General features: G+C 36.9%; 2 protein-coding genes across 14 annotated transcripts in view; both read left to right on the top strand.

The window, feature by feature from the left end:
- LOC137032008 (uncharacterized) overlaps positions 1 to 3,250 on the top strand; it is a 49,171-nt gene extending 45,921 nt beyond the window's left edge. For 5 of the 6 annotated variants that reach the window (XM_067403454.1, XM_067403452.1, XM_067403453.1 and 2 more), the window contains 2 exons: positions 1,420 to 1,696; positions 3,123 to 3,250. In XM_067403454.1, the coding sequence (XP_067259555.1) occupies positions 1,420 to 1,696; positions 3,123 to 3,222 (377 nt within the window). In that variant the 3' untranslated portion in view covers positions 3,223 to 3,250. Of the gene's footprint in view, positions 1 to 1,419; positions 1,697 to 1,880; positions 2,736 to 3,122 lie in introns of those variants that run through there. The other variant, XM_067403455.1, reaches the window with a different exon arrangement.
- Positions 3,251 to 4,246: 996 nt separating this feature from the next.
- On the top strand, positions 4,247 to 25,633 carry LOC137032009 (protein NLRC3-like). Of its 8 annotated transcripts, none has more exons than XM_067403461.1 (8): positions 4,247 to 4,270; positions 9,145 to 9,305; positions 17,028 to 18,884; positions 21,758 to 21,952; positions 22,042 to 22,215; positions 23,235 to 23,281; positions 23,362 to 23,932; positions 25,339 to 25,633. In XM_067403461.1, the coding sequence occupies exons 2-8, from the start codon at positions 9,181 to 9,183 to the stop codon at positions 25,442 to 25,444; spliced, it is 3,075 nt and encodes a 1,024-aa protein (XP_067259562.1). In that variant the 5' UTR covers positions 4,247 to 4,270; positions 9,145 to 9,180; the 3' UTR covers positions 25,445 to 25,633. The 8 variants fall into 8 exon arrangements, 6 of the variants coding, with proteins under 6 accessions (XP_067259562.1, XP_067259561.1, XP_067259565.1 ...); XM_067403460.1 differs by lacking the exon at positions 4,247 to 4,270 and adding an exon at positions 4,350 to 4,532; XM_067403462.1 differs by lacking the exon at positions 4,247 to 4,270 and adding an exon at positions 4,556 to 4,860.
- The last annotated feature ends 320 nt before the right edge of the window (positions 25,634 to 25,953 follow it).

Raw genomic sequence — 25,953 nt, 5'->3', positions numbered from 1 at the left:
TCTTGATAGCGCGAGTAATACTGTTGTACCAAGGTACAGTATTTTTCTCTCTAACCTTTTTTAATCTCATCGGTGCAACAGTATCTAATGTACTAGTGAAAATGATGCACGTACTGCTAGTCATTTTCTCAAGATTTTTCGTGTGTTTAGGTACGATGAGCAGCTGAGACAGATCAGGCAGGTTATTTGTGAATTTATTTATGTTGAGTCAGTTCTGGTGAGGAATCCCATGAGAAACATCTGAGGCCCAGAACTCTGATTTGTGATTTATTTATTTACTAATTTTATTTTTTTCCCACCTATTTGCACCTGTGACTTGAGTGTGGCAATAAATTAAGTGAAGCTTCTATAAGTGGCTCCTGAATATTTTTGGAAGAACCTAGTGATGGCGAGATGAAGACTCATGAAGCATTGAAGCTTTTCAGCCAAGTGGTTCACAAAAGGGTTCATTTCTGGAGGCTTCATTTGCTCACAATTCCACCTTGTGGTCAAAGAGTGTAAAAGAGGGGGGGTCGTCTTATAGAGTCCCACGACTTTAATATAAATAAGATATTATCACTAACATGCAGACAGAAATGGTAAAAACATTTATAGGAATGATAAAAAGGCTTTTCAACACAGTCTACGTTTGAATTTGACCAATTCGACTCTTGTTTTGGAGTTTCAGAATGATCATAGCATCATTTCAGATGCGATGAGTCCGAAGATTATTCCAGTTATGAATTAATTAATTTTTTTAAGCACATTTTATTCCTAATAAATTTACTATAAGTTTCTTCTCTAAATATTTTTCCATCACGTTTTATGTGCATTTTATTTCGTTGAATAAAGAGTATCCACCCCAACGAGTATACGAGTTACATTTATTCACATCTTGTGCAGTATCTTAAAATGTGCAGACGTAGTCGTTTTTTTCAGAAAACCAATATGACTCATTTAAAATTCTGTACTACTTACATTACTGCATGCATAAGTTTTCAGAAAGCAAATACTGGGCAAATACAATAGATCATCGCTAAGACATGGCATTTATTAAGATTCTTAATTATTTTCAGTATATTTAACATAGATAGACTATAGAAAGTTATTGACAACATTATTTCTATTATACTTCATTTTTCTGAACATGTACACGGGTTCGCTCTCGCACACAGAGGTGCGTGCGAGCCTTTGAAAGTATTTAGCTGCAGAAAGACGTGTTCGGCGTGTGCGCTGTGCACTATCTAGTGGACTTCTGTTTTCAAGCACTCAATTCACTCTATTGTACGGACGCCTTAAGTATAGCCTACACTGGGGTAGACTGTATCGGGCCCCCAATCCGCCCGGGCCCATATGCACGTGCATACCTTGCATGCCCAGACGCTACGCCACTGGTTTAGAGTGAAAAATACTGAAGATTGTTTTCTTTTTGTCCTGCAGAAGTGATTCAGCGAAGGATGATTGCGTCTGTTAAAGAGCTGCTCATGAATTCACTGAGGGAACTAGGAAAAGATGAACTGAAGCACTTTCAGTGGCACTTGAAGAATCATGACCGAATTTCAACTTCTGAAATGGAGAATGCAGATATCTTCGACACAGTGGACACAATGGTGGCGTGTTTTGAACCAGAAGAAGCTGTGAAGATCACAGTGAACATCCTGAGGAAGATGAACCAGAACCTTCTGGCTGAACAGTTAGAAAACAAGGAACATGGAAGGTAATATTTTAAAATTAAGTTGAATGTTTTCTTTCATTGTTAGGAGTGACTGTTTAGTACTGTGATGGATTCAGTGTGAAGAACGAAGTAATTGTTAAACTCAAACTTTCCTCTTTGCTCAGCTGATGTGTTTGTGTAATCTGATGTCACTTTCATTCTGTTTCATCTTTCTCTCACCGCTCAGACTGAGGGCGATGTGAAGCCTACTTCCACTTTTAAAGCTGATTCAAAACAGATCGAGGGTAAATAATGATCACTGTCTGTACAGTGAAATACATATTTACCCCATAATCATATTCAAGTCATGAACTTAATCTCATGTAGGTCAAAGAACTTAGGCAGTATGGAGGCAAATTTCTGCCCTGCATGCATTGGCCACCTGCAACTCACAGTTTAATGCGTTCTGGCCATTCATTTACATGACAACAGCGTTTGGTGACCTGAGAATGCAAAATTTGAAAGAGGTTTCAAAGTGCAAGTTTTTGAAATGAGTTTTGAAAATGATAATGTTATCTCCGTGTAAACTTCGAAAATGTGAATATGTAAAAACGGTGATGGCATACACACGTGTATTATGTTTTTGATATTTTGATAACGTTTTCATCTGCACAGAGGAGAAAAAAAAGAAACTTTCCTATTTTTAGTTCATCATTGTCGTGTAAACACCCTTAGTTCATTTATCGATACAGCAGCTCTGGAGAAAACAGTGATGTCATGAATGCTTTCAAATGAAAGATTGGTGTCAAAGAGGTTCCTGACTGACGACGAAGACTGAACAGAGCAGCCATCAAGTGTTAGACAGTATTCTAGGTTATTATGAGCAGAGGTTTTTGGTCCAATAATTAGAATCTCTGTTTCTTCTGAATTTAGTAAATTACTGGTCATCCAATTTTTATATCAGCTATGCATTCCTTTAATGTTGTGAATTGGCAAGTTTAGTCTGAACATGAAGCTGGTGAATTGTTGGTGAATTGCTGATGTATATTTTTTGTACATAAAGAAATGTAATGTTTTGTAAAATTTTATTAAAAAGGATAGTTGTGGCAAATAGAGTCCAGCTCTTTTTTCATGTGATTATATTCCTCTCAAACACACAATGTTTGATGAACTGCAATGAGGAACCTTCAATATTTTCTTTAACAAATAAAAGGTCTTTTTTTTGTTAACTTTATTTTGTTGTCTCAGAATTTAACATTGTGATATTTTGGATATTTCACTGCATGGAAATATTTTGAATGGTTTGAATGGTATGTATTCTGAATGCTGTAAAGTAAGACTGTCATGAAATAATGCACAGAAAAACTAATATTTTCCTCAGTGATAACATACAGTGCTTAACCCCTAATGTTGGGTAAGTTGTGCCACTTCTATGTCATTAGCACTATTTCTGTGTCCTTATGATCCTTTCCTTTATTTCTCCTGATAGAAGACAGCTGAAGCACAGATATTTAATAGTGAAGAATATGTTCTCTGAGCTTCATGTCTCTACAACAGTCTCAGTCTTCCTCCAACATCAGGCCGCCTGAACGAAGCCTCGACAACATCTGTCAGATTCAACATTATTCAGCTGGAGTGAATAAATCATTTCAACAAAGAGCAGAAAATAAGAGTCCAGTGATGCTCTTCCCATGAAAGCAGCTGAGCGTTCTGGATGCTTTAGAAGCAGAAGGTGAGATTCGTCACATTTCTTCTAATGTTGCTCGATCAAGTCATGGTTTAGTCTGGAGTTGCAGCACAGTTTGAGTCTCCAGGAGCTTTTGCACACGTTTGACCTCCAGCGACACCTGGAAAACATCCACAGAACTGCAATGAACTGCATTTCACTGTTTCAGAGGAAAAGCAGATCATGATGTGCTGACAGATGAGGCTTATATTGAAATATCTCATATTCTGTTAGTCTAAATATGATGCTGTGAAACTCTAGAGAAATGAGTCCATTAGAGTCTCCATCTGTCACTGTTGTAGTTGTGAGAGTTGTTGTCATCATTGAGCTGATAGAAACACAGGAACATGAACTCTAGAGAGAGCATAAGTCAGACGGGCTTCAGATGAAAGGATCAGAGCGCTGCGTCTCCAGACGGCTCTTTTAAAATCAATATTTTACACTGACAGCACATTGAGACACACTGAGAGCTCGAGACCGTCACAGTGAAAATAGTGTGTGTGCTTATTTTGATCATTACACTGATCTGAAGACAGAGCAAAAAGACTTTATGAATGTAAATAAATGCAGTGATCTTGTTCATTTGTGTAACTATTGTGACTGATGGTATGTCATTACTGAACACAGTTTTTATATTTAAATTTTAAAAAAAAAACTAAAAAAGATATATATATATATATATATATATATATATATATATATATATATATATATATATATATATATATATATATTAGCACTTTGGGATTTTGTTTAAATATGAAGTGCATTATAATGTATTATTATTATTAACATATGAGGAAATCTGGAGTCAACACAAGGAAGTTGCGCCTCTTTCATTTTTTGTAGAAACAACGGAACAGATCATCAGCCCTCATTAGCGCTGGTTCAGCTCCTGCTGTTGATGTATGGTAAGTCAAGTTCGCGCTTATTTCCGTATTTCTCACACTTCCCCGTTTCTTTTTTTTTTTTTTTTTCGTATTCTTCACTGTTTCTGACGCGAAGGACAATTTAATTCAGAACGTTCCGTTTGACTCCGGTGTGGAAACTAGACAGTCTTCAGTGAATCCACTTGATATAGCGACTGTCTGAAATCGAAAGAAAAAGTGAAAAACTTAATGGATGACAAGACGCCATTTCGAGACTTTAAACTTTAACAAATGACACTTCACGGTCAGTTATTTGCTTCTGATTTAATTATGTATACTGATTTCATTATGTCGTTATGTTCCTTTAACTCGTTTGTTGACTCGGTTTTGTTTGCAAAACAGAATAGCCATTTGATTTGGTTTGACTGCATGTGTGGATGTGGATGCAGTGTGCCCATGGGGCATCCGTAGTTGTCACGTGAGGGGAGAGCGGGAGGAAAATAAAAAGATTCTGGTGGCATCTGAGCAAGAGCAGAGAATATTCACTAACAAGAAGCGATACTCAATAGAAGGTTCCATTGCAGCACCGGCGCCCAGCAGCAGCCCTGCGTTTCCGCCATTTTGGGGTGAAAGTGAGTCGTCAGTCCACTAGTTTCTATGGCAATATCATCAGCTTTGTTAAAACAAAAAACACATTAAAGCTGAAATCCAACCTGAATGATGACAAAACAGAATAAAATACTATCACTAGCGATCATCAAATCCTTTTAACAGTTTATTTTACACACTTTGTGTTTAAGTCACAAAACCTTTGCTCTCTAGAGACCCAGTCAGTTTGGGTTAAAATTATTTAAAAGGCTTATAAACACTGAATTATTACCAACATATGGAATTAAATTAAGGACATGCATCAGAAAAATTGTGAATGTTGGACAATAAATATATGAATATAACAGCTTGATTTTGCAGTGTTGTCTAATGTCCGTTAAAGCAAAAGTGTCCAAAAGTGTGAATTATGTGGTAACGGACACAGCAATGCATCATGTATTATAAGATCATTATGTTTGTAGCGTGATCCATTAAAACGTACAATATAGCCTATTTCAATTCAGACCTAGATATTATTACTATTACTCCACTAGGTCTGAAATATATTGTTCGCTGCAAACATGATGATCTTAAATTTGTTAATTATTAATTTACTAGTAATAAATGTGTAAAGTTGCATAAAATGGAAATACTCAATAAAGTAGGCACCTCAGATGGATGAATGGTTGGATTCCACAACTGGTAAAATAAAACATATATAAAACAATACAACATTTACTGTAGGAGCCATACAATTTACTGGTGACTTAAAGGGATAGTTCACCCAAAAATGAAAATTTTATGTTTATTTGCTTACCCCCAGTGCATCCAAGATGTAGGTGACTTTGTTTCTTCAGTCGAACGCAAATTATGATTTTTAACTGCAACCGCTGCCGTCTGTCAGTCAAATAATAGCAGTGGATGGGAACTTCAACTATAACAGTAAATAAAACTTGCTTAGACAAATCCAAATTAAACCCTGCGGCTCATGACGACACATTGATGTCCTAAGACACGAAACGATCGGTTTGTGTGAGAAACCGAACATTATTTATATAATTTTTACCTCTAATACACCACTATGTCCAACTTCGTTCAGCATCCTGTTAGTGAGGTCAAAAAACGCGTTTTGATGACGGAAGTGATGTCTCGCCCATATACTTCAATGAGAGCTAGACATCACTTACGTTGTCAGAGCGCGATCAGACCTCACTAACCGGAAGTTGAACAGAGTTGGACATAGTGGTGTATTAGAGGTAAAAAATGATATAAATACTGTTCGGTTTCTCGCACAAACCGATCGTTTCGTGTCTTAGGACATCAATGTGTCGTCATGAGCCGCAGGGTTTAATTTGGATTTGTCTATGGAAGTTTTTTCGACTCTTATTGTTCAAGTTCCCAATCACTCCTATTATTTGACTGACAGACGGCAGCTGTTGCAGTTAAAAATCATAATTTGCGTTCGACTGAAGAAAAAAAGTCACCTACATCTTGGATGCCCTGGGGGTAAGCAGATAAACATCAAATTTTCATTTTTGGGTGAACTATCCCTTTAATTAAAAAAACTGTTCTATTGCGCTTCTGATTTGTCAGTGAAATTCACAGATTTTGGGTGCGTAAGATGTGAAGGATTCAATGGTCCAGTTGGTATTTTCACCCCATAATGGCGGCTGCGCTACCGGAGCGCCATCTAGTGGCTGTTACCCAAAAAGTATCAAAGTGTTGCCTCTTGAGTTCTAGTCCTCTCATCAATATAAAATATAACATGCTGTCAGAAGTAACGGTATAAGAGTTTACAGATACAATGGCATAACTACAGCCACCACTGGTGCTAAACCTGCAAGGAAATCTCTTGGAAAATTGGAAGAGCTGGATTCACAGATTTGAACTTTTCTCTAGCATGATAGCCGAAAAATCCGAGAAGGTGCAGTGTGCAACGTTCTTGCATGTAGCTGGAAAAGAAGCGATTAAAGTCTGTAACATATTTCACTTCCCAGAGAAGGGAAACATGAAAGGGAGGCTGCAAAAATCTAGTTGCAAGCTAGTTGCTTACTCAGGCCACAAGATGGAGCCATTAGGCAAGAAAGCGCTCACCTGTGAGTACAAAAGATATACTAATTCTGTATTTAAAAATATATATTTATTTACCACTTGTAGCACACTGTGGGTTCAATTGTACTATAAGTGGTATCTAAATACATGTTTTACATGTAGAGATAGTATATTAAGCACATTTTAGTTCATATTTCATGCTGTCTCAAAATAGCACAGTTGAGTACACTTAGATGTTCTTAAGATTATCTTAACCCTTTAACTGCCCCACCAAGAAGAAAGCATTTGAAAAATTTTTTGTTTGCATTTTTTATCTCATTATGTCACTAGTTATCACACTCACTGTATTTTTTTTCAATACATCCCATAATTTTTAAAATATCGGCCTCTACCAAATGGTTGAGATGGCACTTAAAGGTAAAATAAAACAATTCATACACATACTATGAAATTCAGAAAATATGAACTATAATACTAATTTATTTAAAACATAATCAAAATAAAATAGTTTTATATATTGAATCTTGTTTATTTATTGAAATATTCTATAAAATATTTCAGATTTTCATTTTATGACAGAAAATTACGTTTTCTTGTTTTTTTTAACAATAAACAAAAATAAATAACACAAATAACTAAAAGTAACAAAACTAAAGACATTACATTCTTTCTGCATTCAAAAACTAGAAACAAAATAGCAAAAGATAGTAATATAATGGCATTTTAGGCTTTTATGATTCAAGAAACGCCATCAAGTGTGGTAGTCCAACAGGATTTTCCTTCTTTTTTTAGACATATGAACATTTCTCTTCTCAGACAGGGTGATAATTTGGATCCTCTATTGGGTCATCATCATCACTGAGCTCAGCATCAGAATCTGGGGGGTTTTCTGGGGCAAGGGCCTGAAAAGTGCATGTTCTTGTACCATAGAAACTGTTGACATCCATCTAGTAACTGTAAAAAAACCAACAACAAACAAATAAATAACAATCTCTTACAATTTTAGTAATGTTAGTTCACCAGCATGTCATTTAAGAAGTAATTGCCTCTGATAATTATGATTTCCACACATTAATTCAATGAATTCATTATATTTACATCAAAAAATATGCAAAACTGGCAAAAAAATACATATTTAAGAAATTATGTCAGCATATTCATGAAGAAATAACAATAGCTGTCATATTCATAGCTAATAATGATCAGAAGTTTATATTTCTCAGCAAATTGTCCATTCTGACTGCAGAAATGGATGATCTGAAAACATTTCTGCATTTACCTTTAAGTGTCAAATCAACCGTTTGGTTGAGCATGTTTTTGAAAAATTATTTGAAACATACTAAAGTGTTTTAATGGCACCAAGTAACATAATTTTGTAAAGTTAGGGCTCTTACAGTGTAATATGTCAAAAAAAATGTGCTTACCTTGCAAATTTTCACCAAGAACAGTTCACATGGCAGGAGTGATTTCTTTGTTTCTGACATCCATGTTTGAGGAAGTGTTGTGACAAGTGCTGTTGATTGACACTCTGACATCTAGTGGATTTTTTTGGCATAACATACCTCAACCAGATGGTAGAGATGGCTCAATCAGCTTGAGTTAAGTTAGGTACTCCTCTCAGTGAAATATAGTGACTCAAAATGTGCTCTACCATTTGGTCGAGCGGGCAGTTAAAGGGTTAAGAAGAACTAAAGAAGAATTTTTAGTATATTAAGTACAAAATTAGTGCGTGAAAATAGAGCACTTTAAGTACATTATAGAAGTGTACTTTTTTTTTCACCTGGGCTGGACGACCATGGGAGAAGATTGCATGTAACATCCAGTCCTGGTTTCACACAATCAAATGGTCAAGCAGAAAGGACTGTGCAAACTGTGAAGAATCTGCTAAAGAAATCTAAAGTCAAAACAGTGACCCATATGTTGTGCTATTTGAGTAACATTCCAATCGAAGGGATAGGTTTGTCTCCTGCACAGCTGTTGATGGGGCGACATCTCAGGACAAAGCTGTCAATGTCATTCTGCACTGCTTACATCTGATGCCATGATTCAAGTGCAAGAAAAGTTTAAAAAATAAAATAAAACTCGGATGGCCGGTGGACCAGTGCATCTCTATTTTTTGTTATTGTTCAAATCATCCCCCGGGTCGGATTGGACACCTTTATTTGGCCCGCAGGCCATATGTTTGACACCTCTGTTCTAGAATGTCATTGTGTGTGTAGAATTAAGATTTGTTTTCACTTACTGGAATAATAATGTTGTGTATGATTTTTTCTTAGTGTTTCCATATGCAGGTCTGAAGTCAGTTTCTCATTATGGAGAACAGAGAGAAGAGGAAGAGATCTTTATCTCCAGAACCCAGCTGTCTGTCTCTGAAGAGTCACAGATCCATGCATGATCATCCTGAATTCAGTGATAAACCAGTGACCTCTGACCCCAGGTGAGATTAGTGTTGTCAAAATTATCTATATTTCAGTATGTAGCAATAATGAAAATGGTTCCAATACTCTTTTTCTGCAGTATCGTTAAACCTATATCAGCGGCATGTTTTCACTCTCTCTTCTCTCCGATGGTGAATTGAAACCCTCCTCTTACTCACTCGTCTCATTCGCTCTGGTTGAATAGCTTTGGCCTGAATTTCAGCACTGGGGTTGTGGGTATTTGTGCATAATTTTAGTAATTCCTGTAGGTTTCGCACTCACATCAAAAGTGCATGCACCACTGATCTATGTAAGTGACTCATAGAAATCCACCTCTCAAACAGCTTGCGAGTACTGAATTGACTTCTTTTTTGTTGGTAATTGCATTTAAATGGTCAAATACTTACAAAATTATGTCAAAAGGTCCGTCTTGCCTAGTATTTAGGTAAATATATTCAGTTTTGGTATGTAAGTAGTTTAGAAAAAACACATGTTGTGTCACAGTATACTGGATCTGTGCATAAGCTCTCAAAGTGACAACAGCCTAATAAACCTGCTGTCTGTCATGTTAATCGAAGAACAAAAAACAAAGAAAACCACTAACTGCTTTTGACTGAATAACTTTTGTAACTTTAATTGTAAGTATTCATCTGTTTTTTATTTTTTACAATAAAGATTATCCAGTGTTATTTTACATTTGATTACTTTAATTTCTGTAGAATTTCTTATCTGAGTACTAGTCTACTGTTAGACCCACCTGACAGACTTAAGGCCATGTTTATTTTATTTGTCTCTTTATTCTATTGTATTTATTTGTGCTATCGTTTGCAATTTGTTTATTAATATTTACTTGTCTGTTTTGTTGTTGTAAATTTAGTTCAACGAATCAGATAAAGTCTCCCTGTGCTGTGTATAAACTATTACAACAAAATGACCAAATTTTTAAAAAAATAAAAAAATTAAAAAAAAGAGAGAGAGAGAGAGAGAGAAATTATCTTTATGGCGGTATAAATGGCGGTTTTCCCAGCGGTGTTGAAAATGGTATCAAATATCGATATTTTTCAAGGCATCATATTGAATTTGGAAATTCCAGTATCGTGACACTAGGTGAGATATAATCCACTATTAGAAACATTAATTATTAAAAACAAAAAAAAAGTCTTACAGTATTAAAAAGTCTACTGTGTTTGTTACCATAAGACTTTTAGTGTAAAACAAATAACAGCTTTTATTGTAACCAAGCCCAGAGAACGACTTGTTGTGGAATGTGCCTATAGGTAGGTGAAAGACTGCAGCCTGTAGAAGAAGATCAATGCCTACTTCATCATTGCAACTTTGACCCCACCCATTGGCTTGTTAGTGAGATGACACAGGATAGAAGATCAATACAGGATTACTGGACTAAAAATAACATTACCTTCCAAAGAATTCTAATGCTAGGAATGTGTTATTTATTTTCAACAACGTGAATGTCTCAGTTGAGCTTTATTTATTTGTATTCGGTTCATTTTTACTGTGTATTCTTTGGTAAATCAATCGCATTTTGGCGCAGGCTTTGCAAACAGACTTTTACGACAGTAATACATCATCATGTAAGTAACTGTCAATTCTAATGCCTGATTTGTGACCAGGTTTGTTATGTGGAAAGAGAAGACGGGTCACCTTGGGGTGAACTTACAAATTCTTTATTCTTATGAAAATAAACAAAAGAACCTCAAGGCAGATGCTCTATCCTGTCTCCATACCCCGGAGGAGAGCACCGAGGAGCCTGAGCCCATCTTGCCTACCCAAATCACTCTCTGTCCCATCAAGTGGTCCCTCGACCAACAGATCTCTTCCTCCAATGCTTCCAAGCCATCTCCACCGGGGTGTCCTCCCGGCTGCACCTACATTCCCAGAGCTCAACTCAATAACCTCATGCACTCGGCTCATTCCACCATGGGCACTGACCATCCAGGGGCCAACCGCACCCTCTCTTTGCTGTAAGATCGCTTCTGGTGGCCCAACATGGCCAGGGATGTTAGAAGGTTCATCCAGGGATGCCAGGACTGCACCATCTCCAAAAGCCCACGCCATCTTCCATCAGGCAAACTTCTTCCCTTGCCCATACCACAGCACCCTTGGTCACACCTAGGAGTAGACTTTGTCACCGACCTACCTCCATAGGAAGGTAATACATGTATCCTAGTTATCGTTGACCGATTCTCTAAATCATGTCGTTTGATTCCTCTGAAGGGCTTATCTACTGCCATGACAACAGAGGAACTCCTCTTCAATCATGTATTCCGATACTATGGTATCCCAGAGGACGCTGTGTCAGACAGAGGCCCACAATTCATCTCCCAGGTATGGAAGGCATTCTTCAAGCTCTTAGGTGTGACCGTCAGCCTGTCTTCAGGATACCACCCACATTCTAACAGGCAAGCTGAGAGGAAGATTCAGGAGATTGGGTGCTTCCTGAGAACCTTCTGCCATGGCCACCAGAACTCTTGGAACCAATTCCTAGGCTGGGCCGAGTATGTGCAGAACTCCCTCTGCCAAGCTGCCACTGGACTGACTCCCTTCCAGTGCGTACTGTCAGAGACCGGCCAGGCTCCATCACAACCCAATCACAGAGGTCACAATCATCAGAGTACTAATCACCCGCACCTGATCGTCATCACCTCATCATCACAAGCACACTTCACCACAGCACTTTGTCTGGTCTCAACTTCAAGAAGGATTCACTTACCTGACCTACTCACCTCCATGCTCCATCGCTCCTGCGTCTCTCCTGATCCTTTGTGTCTCCATTGACTTCCTGCTTGTTTGTGTCTCCATCATCTTCTCATCCCAGACTCATTACCACTCTATTATAGGCCCTGTCCCAAATGGCATACTTCTACCCACTTTCAGTCTGTTAAGTCCATGAGACCGTAGGGTGACCCATTTGTCGATTTTAGGCTTCCGAAGGGTACTCGCGAGCACCCCCTTTGCGGCCAATATGCACCCTCGATGTGCACTTCAGATGAGCCCGCAAGTTTGCGAGCTACGCAGAGGATTACATCATGAAAGTGCGGAAGGAAGACGTGACCACTGGATTTTTTTTTTAATTCTAAGAAACAGTAAACTGTACTCAGTAATTTATGGTCATATGGGTAAAAGCAAGACATCATTCATACATTTACAAAAGACAGTCAAATAACGAAAACAAGCAGAATGTCTCAGTGTCCTTTCCTAGATCTTTGTAGTGTGCCACTATGAACCAAAGCTTGCATGTTTTCTTTCATTTTGTTTATTTGTAGACCTAATTATTTATTATTTAAGTGAAATATATTTCACGTAGCCTATAGGCCTAAACATTCCTTTTTATTTTTATATATGTTATGTAGTTTTTTTCTGTTTTTTCCATTCACAGAAGCGCTGCAGGTACATGCGGTGACATTGTGTGAACTCATGTTCTAATATCCTGCAGTTCAGTCATGTTGGATGCCTCAGCGTCACATTTGCATAGGCTGTACTATATGAATTCGTTATTGGTTGACTGCCAAATCAAAATATTAAATGGAATGATAAAATAACGTTATTAACTGGTTAATGGCCATTTCAAATTAGCGTTTCTGTTCATAACGATTAAATTTGATTTTGTTTCCATTTCTGGTTATGTTCCGGTCAACATTTTGTTTGTTTCCGCTTTTCATTTTTTGTTCCTTGAACTGGTTCAGAGCCCTGGACTTAATCATAACAAATGAAACCACAGACAGAACTAAAGGAAGAATTATTTCTCTGATTTCTCAGTCTTTGGCATCAGAGAGCTTCATCTCCAGAACCCAGCTGTGTGTCTCTGAAGAGTGACCGAAGAGTGACCTCTGACCCCACATGAGTATAAACGTGCTAAATTGGTGTCAAAAGACTGAATGCATAAAGAGAGATGAGCTTTTATTTTTTGTATTTTTTGATTTAGCCTCAAATCTACAGACAAAAGTTTCTGATGTCTCATTAACTTTTTCTTTGTAAAAATCTTTTAACTTTTAACTTAAGTTAAATTGAAATAAAATACATTAAGGGCCAGATTTACTAACAGCTTGCACCAGCTTGCAAACCCTCTTTTGGCGTTAAAACACTACTGTCGGGATTTACTAAAGACACGCAGTTCAAAATTAGCGCTGAAAAGGTGTGGACTGAGTTGTTTTTGCGGCTGACCTTATTGCATATGCATTTGTAGGAGTTTCCCTTTCAGATGCAACATTTATGGGAGGAGAGTATTTAAATGATTCACGTCAATTTACTGGTATTTGCGCCATTATTTAACGCCCAAAAAAAGCATGTCTTTACCCAGTTTGTGACATGGCTGCATGGCACAGAGAATGCATGGTAGAAGGGAGAAGATATTTTCCACGCAAATTATTTTCTTTGGAATGCCAGAGGAAGATGTTATCCAAACATATCGTTTACCAAGCCATGTTAGCCAATGTATATATATATATATATATATATATATATATATATATATATATTTAATATATTTAGGCCAACAGTTGGAAAACGATATTAGACTTATATATGTGTACGTGTTTGTCAGATTATATACAGTACAGTCCAAAAGTTTGGAACCACTAAGATTTTTAATGTTTTTAAAAGAAGTTTCGTCTGCTCACCAAGGCTACATTTATTTAATTAAAAATACAGTAAAAAACAGTAATATTGTGAAATATTATTAAAATTTAAAATAACTGTGTACTATTTAAATATATTTGACAAAGTAATTTATTTCTGTGATCAAAGCTGAATTTTCAGCATCATTACTCCAGTCTTCAGTGTTACATGATCCTTCAGAAATCATTCTAATATGCTGATCTGCTGCTCAAGAAACATTTATGATTATTTTCAATGTTGAAAACAGTTGTGTACTTTTTTTTCAGGATTCCTTGATGAATAGAAAGTTCAAAAGAACAGCATTTATCTGAAATACAAAACTTCTGTAGCATTATACACTACCGTTCAAAAGTTTGGGGTCAGTAAGAATTTTTATTTTTATTTTTTTGAAAAGAAATTAAAGAAATGAATACTTTTATTCAGCAAGGATGCATTAAATCAATCAAAAGTGGCAGTAAAGACATTTATAATGTTACAAAAGATTAGATTTCAGATAAACACTGTTCTTTTGAACTTTCTATTCATCAAATAATCCTGAAAAAAAATATTGTACACAAATATTTTGTACAATTGTACACATTAAATGTTTCTTGAGCAGCAGATCAGCATATTAGAATGATTTCTGAAGGATCATGTGACACTGAAGACTGGAGTAATGATGCTGAAAATTCAGCTTTGCCATCACAGGAATAAATTACTTTGTGAAATATATTCAAATAGAAAACAGTTATTTTAAATTGTAATAATATTTCACAATATTACTGTTTTTACTGTATTTTTAATTAAATAAATGTAGCCTTGGTGAGCAGACGAAACTTCTTTTAAAAACATTAAAAATCTTAGTGGTTCCAAACTTTTGGACTGTACTGTATGTAACAAGTTGCGTCTGTGTCGACCCGCACCTGATGTAAGCATCAGCATCAGTCATCAGCAAGGTTATTATAGTTTTGCATTTTTCATTAGTTTTTATTTTTATTTCGTTTTGACTTTTTGTTTTTCAAATTTAGTTTAGTTTTAATTAGTTTTTAAAGTGGGTTTGCTAGTTTAGTTTAGTTTTTATTTTTTGAAAATGCTTAGTTTTAGTTTAGTTTTTATTAGTTTTAGTGTTAGTTTTAGTCTTTTTTTGTAATTTGGGTTATTTGTCAGGGGCAAGATTCAAAAAGGTCAGAAAAAGTATTGTGTAATAATAACTCAACAAAAACATCATACAATTTTAGAAAATATTCATTCAAAAATAAAACCAGTACATAAAATGTACATATGGGCACAAATATGTAAACAGTCTCAACACTCCGCAGTAAGTGCAAAATGTGTAAGTGACGTGTGCCAGTAAAAAACCTAAAGAGCCAACAGACTAAAGAAGACACATGAACCGCATATATTCAACCCATTTTTAAGCCACAACAAGACATTTCTGTCAGATTGTCAGGGAGCTCAATCTGAGAAAAGAACATGACAAATAACAAAAAAAACAAAACAATTTAAATACAGCTTTTCAATTTTTTTAGTGTGTGTGACACCTTCAGAAAATTGCCAAAAAATCTACACATCTTCTATACAGAATTCACACCCTATACAAATACCACAGCTGTACAATTTTCACACCCTATACTACATTTACAATAGCCTACTCGTCTGGATTGAAGCAGCAAACATTCAGTGTAAAGGCCAATTCACTCGTCTGTTGGAGTTTGATTGGATCGGTGCGATACCCCTGTTGGCGTTGGTCTGAGTCGGTTTTCACCGGACTGAACATGTTTAATCGGCGTTAGTTTGGTAGTCTGAGCATCCAACAAACGGCAACCAACTCTGACATAATCTGACCTGACTACGAACCGTTGCCATGACGATGAGGCAAGTCCCCTGCAAAGACAGCTTGTTTGATCGCGCCCGCGCCTCACGCACACACAACAAAGCAGCGGAAATGTGACATCGCAGCTTGTTCGTTATAAAAAATAAAATACAGTTAAAAAAAAAAAAATGAAAACATACAAAAGCTACAATAGTCCATAGTGCAATCCTTGCCATTCAGCAAGAGCACGTTAAGAGAGGTAATGTTAACCACCATGAGCAACGCAGGTTTACCTTCAGTGACACTAAAACTCTGTAAACTTGATTTTTTTCTCCCAGTAATTTTCATTTTGGGTGAACTATGCAAACACATTTGGATTGAAGCAGCAAACATTCAGTGTAAGAGTAAAAAAATGACATTATTTAATATTTGAATCACAGCTTATATAGTCTTTTGACATCGACATCCCAAGTGCATTTTACCTCAAACTTGTGACTAGTTAACTTGCTATAGTAGCAATCGCTTCTCGCGTCGACATTAACACGCTGACAAAGTTATATTCAGAATTAAAAATATTTTTATACCACTTTTTAATGTGTGTTTGTGTAAAGGTGTTCACGAGATACCAACCTTTAGCGAACTTGTTTTCAAAGTCCAACACTCATTCTCATGGAGACGCGGCGTGCACTGACGGGAGGGGCTGTGTGTGTGTGCGCGCGCGTGTATGTGAGAGACGCAGGGAAAGGAAATGCAGCTGAACGTTATTTGCTCTATGAAAGACATTGATAAAGACGAAAACTAAGGACATTTAATCTATAATTTTATTTTATTTTAGTTAGTTTTGCCAAACACACATTACAGTTTTAGTTAGTTATCGTTTTTTGTAATGCCTCGTTTTTATTTTATTTCAGTTAACGACAATGTTTTTTCCCACCTAGTTTTCGTTTTTTCGTTCGTTTTCGTTAACGATTATAACCTTGGTCATCAGCTCTGCTTATTTGTGTTCCAATGCTAATTTGCACTGTTATTGTTAGATTGCGTTGGTCATTATGTAAATGATTTGACTGCGTCTGTGATCTTTACTTTGTGCGTCAGCAGATCGCACGCAAAACTGGCCACTCCCATCGGCGCATTTGTGGAATTGCGTTCTCACGCTAATTTGCCCCCTTTAGTAAATCTGTCCCTAAATGTACAGAGAATACAATATTGACACTTCTATTAATTTACTATGTGATTAATATTTAAAATGTATTTATACATTTAAAGCCTTTAATTGTACTACATTTTTTTATTTGATCTTTTTTTTTTTTTTTAGTGTGAATAGAGATGATCAGACTGGAGACCAGGATTCTCTTCAACCAGTGAATGTTGAACTACAGAGAGTCAAAGACAGACACAAAACCAGCATGAAGAACAAGTATGAGAGATTATTTGAGGGAATGAAACTCCAAGAGAATGAAACCCTCCTGAACAGGATCTACACACAGCTCTACATCATAGAGGGAGAGAGTGAAGGAGTGAATGAAGAACATGAGGTTTTACAGATGGAGAAAACAGCCAGAACACAACACTCACAAGACACTCCAGTCGACTGCAATGACATCTTTAAATCCTCACCTGAACCAGGATGTGAGGAGAAAGACCAAATCAAGACTGTTCTTACTAAAGGCATCGCTGGAATCGGAAAAACCGTCACTGTGCAGAAGTTTATTCTAGACTGGGCCGAGGGAAAAGACAATCAGGATGTAGATTTCATGTTTGTGCTTCCATTTCGAGAGCTGAACTTAATCCAAGATCATCAGTACAGTCTTCACAGACTTCTGCTGGACTTTCATCCTGAACTTCAAGATCTGGACTCAAAGATTTATGAGGAGTGTAAAGTTGTGTTCATCTTTGATGGTCTGGATGAAAGCAGAATCACACTGATGTTTTCAGATGCTCAGAAAGTTTCTGATGTGACTGAGACTTCATCAGTGGGTGTGTTGATGTCAAACCTCATGAAAGGAGAGCTGCTTCCCTCTGCTCTCATCTGGATCACCTCCAGACCAGCAGCAGCCAAACAGATCCCCTCCAAATACATCAACCGTCGGACAGAAATTCAGGGATTCAATGAGCCTCAGAAGGAGGAGTATTTCAGGAAGAGAATCAGTGACGAGCATCAAGCCAGCAGAATCATCTCACACATTAGAAGAGCAAGAAGCCTCCACATCATGTGCAACATACCCGTCTTCTGCTGGATCTCATCCACTGTGCTTCAAAAGCTCCTGAAAGAAGATCTGAGTGCAGAAATACCTCAAACTCTGACTGAAATGTACATCCACTTCCTGCTGATTCAGATCAACACAAGGAATCAGAAGTATGAAGAGAAAAAAACAAAAGAACTGCTCAGGTCCAACAGAAAAGTGATTGTAAAACTTGCTGAAGTGGCTTTTAAGCAGCTGATGAAGGGCAATGTGATGTTCTATGAGGAGGACCTGAGAGAGAGCGGCATAGACGTCACTGACGCCTCAGTGAATTCTGGGATTTGCACTGAGATCTTTAAGGAGGAATCTGTGATTCATCAGAGAAAAGTCTACAGCTTCATTCATCTGAGTTTTCAGGAGTTTCTCGCTGCTTTCTATGTGTTTTTCTCACATGTGGTCAAGAACTATGAGCCACTGCTTGAATTTAGATTTTACAGATTTGATGTGTTCTCTCTGTATTCTCTTCTAAGATCAGCAATAGATAAAGCCCTCAGGAGTGTGAATGGTCACCTGGATCTGTTTCTGCGGTTCCTGTTGGGCATCTCACTAGAGTCCAATCAGAGACTCTTACAAGATCTACTGACACACACAGAGAACAGCTCAGAGAGTATCAGAGGAATAACGCTGGACATTAAAGAGAAGATCAAAGATCCAGATGGTTTTCATAATCTCTCAGACAGTCTATCCATCAATCTATTCCTCTGTCTGCTGGAAGTGAAAGATCAGACTCTGCCCAGAGAGATTCAGGAGTTTGTGAAATCACACAAACAGTCAGAGAAGAAACTGTCTCCTGCTCACTGCTCAACAATCGCCTACATGCTTCAGATGTCAGAGGAGGTGCTGGATAAGCTGGACCTCAAGAAATACAACACATCAGATGAGGGGAGAAGAAGACTGATACCAGCTGTGATCAACTGCACAAAAGCTCTGTGAGTGTTAATTATGCATGGGGTAAAAATCATATCAATCATTCAATATTAATATTTTAATGAACAGAAAATAGCCTTAAAGGTGCCCTAGAATTTAAAATTGAATTTACCTTGGTATAGTTGAATAATTAGAGCTCTGAACATGGAAATGACATACCATGAAGCTCAAACACCATTGTTTTCTCCTTCATATGTAAATCTCATGCATAAAAAACACCACAGAAAAACAGGCGATTCTAAACAAAAAACAGACTGTGACGCAACGTCGGGATCATTAATATGTACGCCCCAACTTTTGCATATGCCAGCCCATGTTCTAGGCAAGGCAGTATTAAAGGGATAGTTCACCCAAAAATGAAAATTTTGTTTATCTGCTTACCCCCAGCGCATCCAAGATGTAGGTGACTTTGTTTCTTCAGTAGAACACAATTGATGATTTTTAACTCCAACTGTTGCCGTCTGTCAGCCGTATAATGTGTGTCAATATGAACTTCGTATATAAGAGTAAATAAAACTTGCATAGACAAATCCAAATTAAACTCTGTGGCTCGTGACGACACATTGGTGTCCTAAGACACAAAACGATCAGTTTGTGCGAGAAACTGAACAGTATTTATAGCATTTTTTACCTCTAAAACACCACAATGTCCAACTGCATTCAGCACTCGGTTATTGAGGTCTGATCGCACTCTGACCATGGCAGTGATGTCTCGCGCTTATACTCGAATGAGTGCAATTTTTCCAATTTTTAATCCCACCCCAAAACAGGCAGTTAAAACATGGTATAATAAAAAATCTATTGGGTATTTTGAGCTGAAACTTCACAGACACATTCTGGGGACACCTTAGACTTATATTACATCTTATGAAATATAGATTCTAGGGCACCTTTAATAATGTATAATTGCCTGCAGTCTGGCAGACGTCAAGCATTTTTTTTATATTTTTGCACACGAGAAGCAAGTTCAGCGTTTGCCATGGTAACAAACAATGCCTGATTGTCTGCTCTCCATATACACTCTTCTGAACTCTTCCCCCTTTCTTAAGGCTCCAGTGAAGCTTTGCTAGATATCACATTAAAGCTAAACAAGCCCCTTTAAAACACAATAATATAAGCAAAGCATAATGTTGTTGTTACGTTATGTGTGGTATAAAACATCAGGCAGACAAAGAAGAACAATGAAGGCAGGATTTAATAACTAAACTCAGAAATTCAGCATACACACGACATACATCAAATGAGAACGGACAGAGACTGAAGGAGAACACAAGGTATATATACATGAGGCAAACAAAGGGAACTTAACGAGATACTTAACTAGACAAAGGTGAATCAAATGAACTAATCAAACAGACTGGGGAAAAATAGATCACAGGGGAAACAGAAACATGAGGACTGTAACAGTTGTGATATTTTTCAGTTTCTTTGATGGGAATTAAACTATAGAAAAGAAAAAGGGGGGTTAAATCAGAAGCTACACACCAACGATTAAAATAGACAAAGATATTATGTACAGTCAACATACGTCTGCTTTTCACTTTTCTTCCAGGATCTAAATCTTTGTTGATAGGCTTCTGGAACCAGTTCATAAGCCCTTAACACTGCTGCTTTTACAGCTTGATAATCAGAAGCATCTTCTACACCAATGTTTCCCAACCCTGTTCCTGGAGGCACACCAGCACTACACATTTTCCAACTCTTCCTAATCAGATACACCTGATTTAACTTATTAGCTCATTTGTAGAGACTGCAAGGCCTAAAAATGTATGGGTCAGATAAGGGAGACATCAAAAATGTGCACTGTTGGTGTGCCTCCAGGAGCAGGGTTGGGAAACACTGTTCTACACTAAGTGAAGAATACACTTCTTGTTGCTGAAAATGTTAGTGTAGAATAAGTGCTTTTTAAATTGTAAATGTTGTATGGATTATATTATACAAACCCGATTCCAAAAAAGTTGGGACACTGTACAAATTGTGAATAAAAAAGGAATGCAATAATTTACAAATCTCATAAACTTATATTTTATTCACAATAGAATATAGATAACATATCAAATGTTGAAAGTAAGACATTTTGAAATGTCATGCCAAATATTGGCTCATTTTGGATTTCATGAGAGCTACACATTCCAAAAAAGATGGGACAGGTAGCAATAAGAGGCCGGAAAAGTTGAATGTACATAAGAACAGCTGGAGGACCAATTTGCAACTTATTAGGTCAATTGGCAACATGACTGGGTATAAAAAGAGCCTCTCAGAGTGGCAGTGTCTCTCAGAAGTCAAGATGGGAAGAGGATCACCATCCAGACGTCATCTCTTTCAGGGAAGACCTTGCATTTTCCAACATGACAATGCCAGACCACAAACTGCATCAATTACAACATCATGGCTGCGTAGAAGAAGGATCCGGGTACTAAAATGGCCAGCCTGCAGTCCAGATCTTTCACCCATAGAAACGCATCATAAAGAGGAAGATGCGACAAAGAAGACCTAAGACAGTTGAGCAACTAGAAGCCTGTATTAGACAAGAATGGGACAACATTCCAATTCCTAAACTTGAGCAACTTGTCTCCTCAGTCCCTAGACGTTTACAGACTGTTATAAAAGAAGAAGGGATGCCATACAGTGGTAAACATGGCCTTTTCCCAACTTTTTTGAGATGTGTTGATGCCATGAAATTTAAAATCAACTTATTTTTCCCTTAAAATGATACATTTTCTCAGTTTAAACATTTGATATGTCATCTATGTTGTATTTTTGTATTTACAATTATTTATTTATTTTTTCTAGTTTTTTTTAAGGACCTACTGCTGCCCTTTAAAGGAAGCCACCCTGAACCTCAATTTATTGTGCTGTATTTATTCTCGTCTAGTCTTTCTGGCTGTAATCTCACTGGTCAGCATTGTGAAATTGTGTCGTCAGCTCTACAATCTCAAGCTCTACAAAGCTCTACACAAAACTGTGTCCTGAGAGAGCTGGATCTGAGTAACAATGACCTGCATGACTCAGGAGTGAAGCTGCTCTCTAATGGACTGAAGAGCCCAAATTGTCAGCTGCAGATACTGAGGTATAAAGAGCATATGAGATATTATTTACAGTCTGCCGGTCATAATGTTGATGTTTGTCTGTAGATGATCGGACTGTGTGTGTCTGTAGGTTATCAGGCTGTATGGTGACAGAAGAAGGCTGTGGTTATGTGTCTTTAGCTCTGAGTTCAAACCCCTCACACCTGAGAGAGCTGGATCTGAGCTACAATCACCCTGGAGATTCAGGAGTCATGCTGCTCTCTGACAAACTGAAGGATCCAAACTGCTCCCTGCAGATACTCTAGTATGTGGGGCAATAAGAGGCCCGGTGTTTTGATCACAAAACGGTTACTCTAATTTGAATGTAGTTATTATTATAGGGATCATATGTTGCCATTTTTTAAAAGTTCATTATTTTGTTTATTGGGTGGAACAAAATAAGCTAACAATGTTGTAACGGTTCAATTTTTCTTCTCTGTAATAACTTTATGTCCTGAAGTGAGAGTAATAAAAAAAGAACAAATAATCAAATTGCAAGCGATGGCACAAATTAACACATTTGCTGGGCGATATAGCTAAAAAATGATCACGATACAGTGTTTCATTTTGAACAGAGTAGTGCGTTTGTTTGTGACCCAGGGACAGAGCGAGCTTGAGAGTTGTTCATGCAAGCAAATTTCATGTCTTTTTATATTTTAATGCATTTAAGTGAAACTATATCGAGAGTTATATCAAACATTTTTTCTATAGCTATTGATTAAGACGTACCGTCGATAAATATCGATACCGTTTTATCGCCCAGGCCTATGCTGACTCCTAAAGTTTTTTGATATTCTTCATATTCTTTGTGGTGGTCAGTTTGCAGCAGTGATAAAAATGGTCTTTACCAATACGTTTAAATTGATTTTTACCATTTATAGTAATTTTTCTCTTATAAAGCCATTTTTCTAACCTAATTAAATGTATGCATAATCTTTTGTGTCAAATTCTTACATGTAATCAGTAGTTCAGTTAGCATAATAAGACACAATAGGGCTGTTATCAATCAAATTAAATATATTTCAATTAAATTCATCTTTGCAAAGCAGAGGAAACAGAGAAGCTGCACTGAAGTGGCATTTATATGCATTTACACAGTATAATACAGCTCATTTGTGTTCCACAGTAGAAAGTTAGTGATACAGATTTGGAAAAACATCAGGCTAAATGATCGATCATGTTTGGGTGAACTGAGTTTGTGTCACAGAACAGATTGTGTGTGGTTCTTTTTCTTTTTTGTCTGACCTTAAGAAAATGAATATGAATCATGTTTGTGTTTTATAGTGTGGATCATTGTGGAGAGACCAGAATTACAGCAGGACTACAAAAATGTAAGTCTACACACAATCATTTAGTGATTTGTTGTGGATTTGGCTCATTTAGTGAAATGTTTCTCTCTTATTGTGTTCAGATGCCTGTGATCTCACACTGGATCCTAACACAGCAAACACTGAACTTGTTCTACCTGATGAGAACAGGAAGATCACACGTGTGGAAAAGAATCAGCCGTATCCTGATCATCCAGAGAGATTTGATGAGTGGCCTCAGGTTCTGTGTCAAGAGAGTCTGACTGGACGCTGTTACTGGGAGGTTGAATGTAGCGGACGTGCTGAAATATCAGTGACATATAAAGGAATCAGCAGGAAAGTAGGGAAAGACTGTTGGTTTGGATTCAATGACAAATCCTGGAGTCTGGACTGCTCTAATAACAGATTGTCTGTCCGTCACAATAAAAACATCACTAATATACCTGCTCTCCTTTCATCCTCTACTAGAGTAGGAGTGTATGTGGACGTGTCGGCTGGCATTCTGTCCTTCTACAGTGTCTCTGACACACACACACTCACACACTTACACACATTCAACACCACATTCACTGAACCCCTCTATGCTGGATTTGGGCTTTATCCTGATTCCTCAGTGTGTCTGTGTGACATTAAACAGCCTCCTGTGAGAAACAACAGTGATACACACACAACCGGGTGAGTGAAATACACTTTGTCTTGATTTTTCCAGAGTGTGACTAATAGTTCAATCCTCTGTTCTTCATTCATCACTAAACACTAGTGATGCACGATATTAGATTTCTGCTGATACCTGATATGCCAATATTTTTCAACATATTTTGGCTGATAGCAGATGCCGATACCAATAAATATATTTTCCTTTGTTTGGAAACAACACCAAGTCTTTCCTGCAGGGACTATAAACTAATTAATTTTCATTTTAGTTAGTTTTGAGCAAAAACTATTTTTTCATTCAATTTCAGAGTTTGGAGGTCTCTGACTGTTTTACCAGTATTTCTCAAGCTCCTGATCACACATGATCACTAAACTTTAATTTGCTATTAATTTTCTGTAATTTTCTAGCTGTAGTGTGAGCTTCTTTTCTATTAATATGCCTGCAGGTGAGGAATAAGACAAAAATAGTAAAATTCACTCTGTATTACTTGATCTATTCCAGCACTCCCTCAATCACAATCAAGCACAATTAACTGTAGACAGTTGTGTTGTAAGCACTAAATCAGTCCAATTCTTTATAGTCAAACTCTTATAAACTATTATGTTTGGATAATGAACATTCCTGTGCCACCTCAGACTGCTTGCATAGAGCCTACATATAAATAACTTGCCAATGATTAAACTATATAGACTATATTTAAAAAATGCATGATTGTTCATAAATATGTGTTTGTTAGTGAAGGACATGACAGGTGTCAGTTGAGGCTTTATATACTAGCTTTATACTTTATCTCTGTGAAACTGCCTGTCATGAAAAACCCTGATTTTATTATGTTTTTAATGTGATTTTTGTCATGTGGAATATATATATATATATATATGTCAAAACATGGAGTTCTGCCATATTCAACGCCCTAAAAGTTATCCCAAGAGTGTGTTTTACAAGAAAATACTGTTTTCACTGTTATTTGCCATTTTTTGTAATTATTTATGGAATCTACCAGCAATTTCTGAGTGAAAATTGTTTTAAAGTAAATCTTAAACTAATGCTTTTAATTTTCTGTTAGTATGTTGTTGATTTTGAATTGTTGGTTACACTTTACTTTAGGATCCAAGGTATTAATCTTTGTTAACGTTAGTTAATAAAAATTAAACTCTAAATTGTTAGTTTGTTAGTTCAGGTCCATTAAACAATATTGACAGATACAAATTTTGACTTTAATAATGTATTAATAAATTTTAAAATTAATATTTGCAATTTGAGTTCAATACACACTTTAGTATTTTTCATTGTTAGTTCATGCTAAGTAACGTAAAGTCACCATTCAACCGACAATTTTTATTTAGTTTATTCAACAGTTAATTTTGTACACTCTGCATAAAAACCATCTCACTTTTTAATTCCGCCTTCTTCTGGTTCTTCACAGGTTCTTTGACCCCAAACCTTCTGGGCTCAATATTCACCCACTGCTGAACTGTCAGTCTTGTGTCCATATAGCTGATTCTGATCTTTGGGTTCAGATTGAGTCGTAGGCCTGTACAGATGAAGGAGGGTCAAAGTTCAGGGTCAGCACTGACCCAGGCCGTTACGAGTGTGTCAGGACCAGAATGCTCAACCTGTGCAGTGCACATGCCCTTTTTGTCCTTATACTCCGAAGTGCCCTTTTTTTGGAGGTGTTTTATTTTATTTATTTATTTTCTTCAATAAATCAATGATATCAGTCACCCTTTACATCTGTCTGTCTGATTTGTAAATATATTTAGCCTAATAAAGGTATTAAAAAGAGCTTGTGACAAAATGGTTTTGGTTCCGCTCAAACTGTCAGTCAGACCTCTTAACTCTGCCCCCTGAATGCAGCGAACTGAAGTTCCACAGCAGAGCAGCTGAATGTCTTGCAATGGTAAATAAATATCTTGTTTTTTGAATAAGTACAACGTTGTCTTTACGAAAGAAACACTAGTATGTCTATTTGCCATTTGCCATCTAAGTTAGTCATAGCCAATACCAATAGCCAAATAGCCTGTGCATACAGTAGTACTAC

The sequence above is a fragment of the Chanodichthys erythropterus genome, chromosome 12, assembly GCF_024489055.1.
Source record: "Chanodichthys erythropterus isolate Z2021 chromosome 12, ASM2448905v1, whole genome shotgun sequence".
NCBI lineage: Eukaryota > Metazoa > Chordata > Actinopteri > Cypriniformes > Xenocyprididae > Chanodichthys > Chanodichthys erythropterus.
The sequence above is the reverse complement of the archived record's forward strand: the minus strand, read 5'-3'. Positions and strand labels throughout refer to the sequence as shown.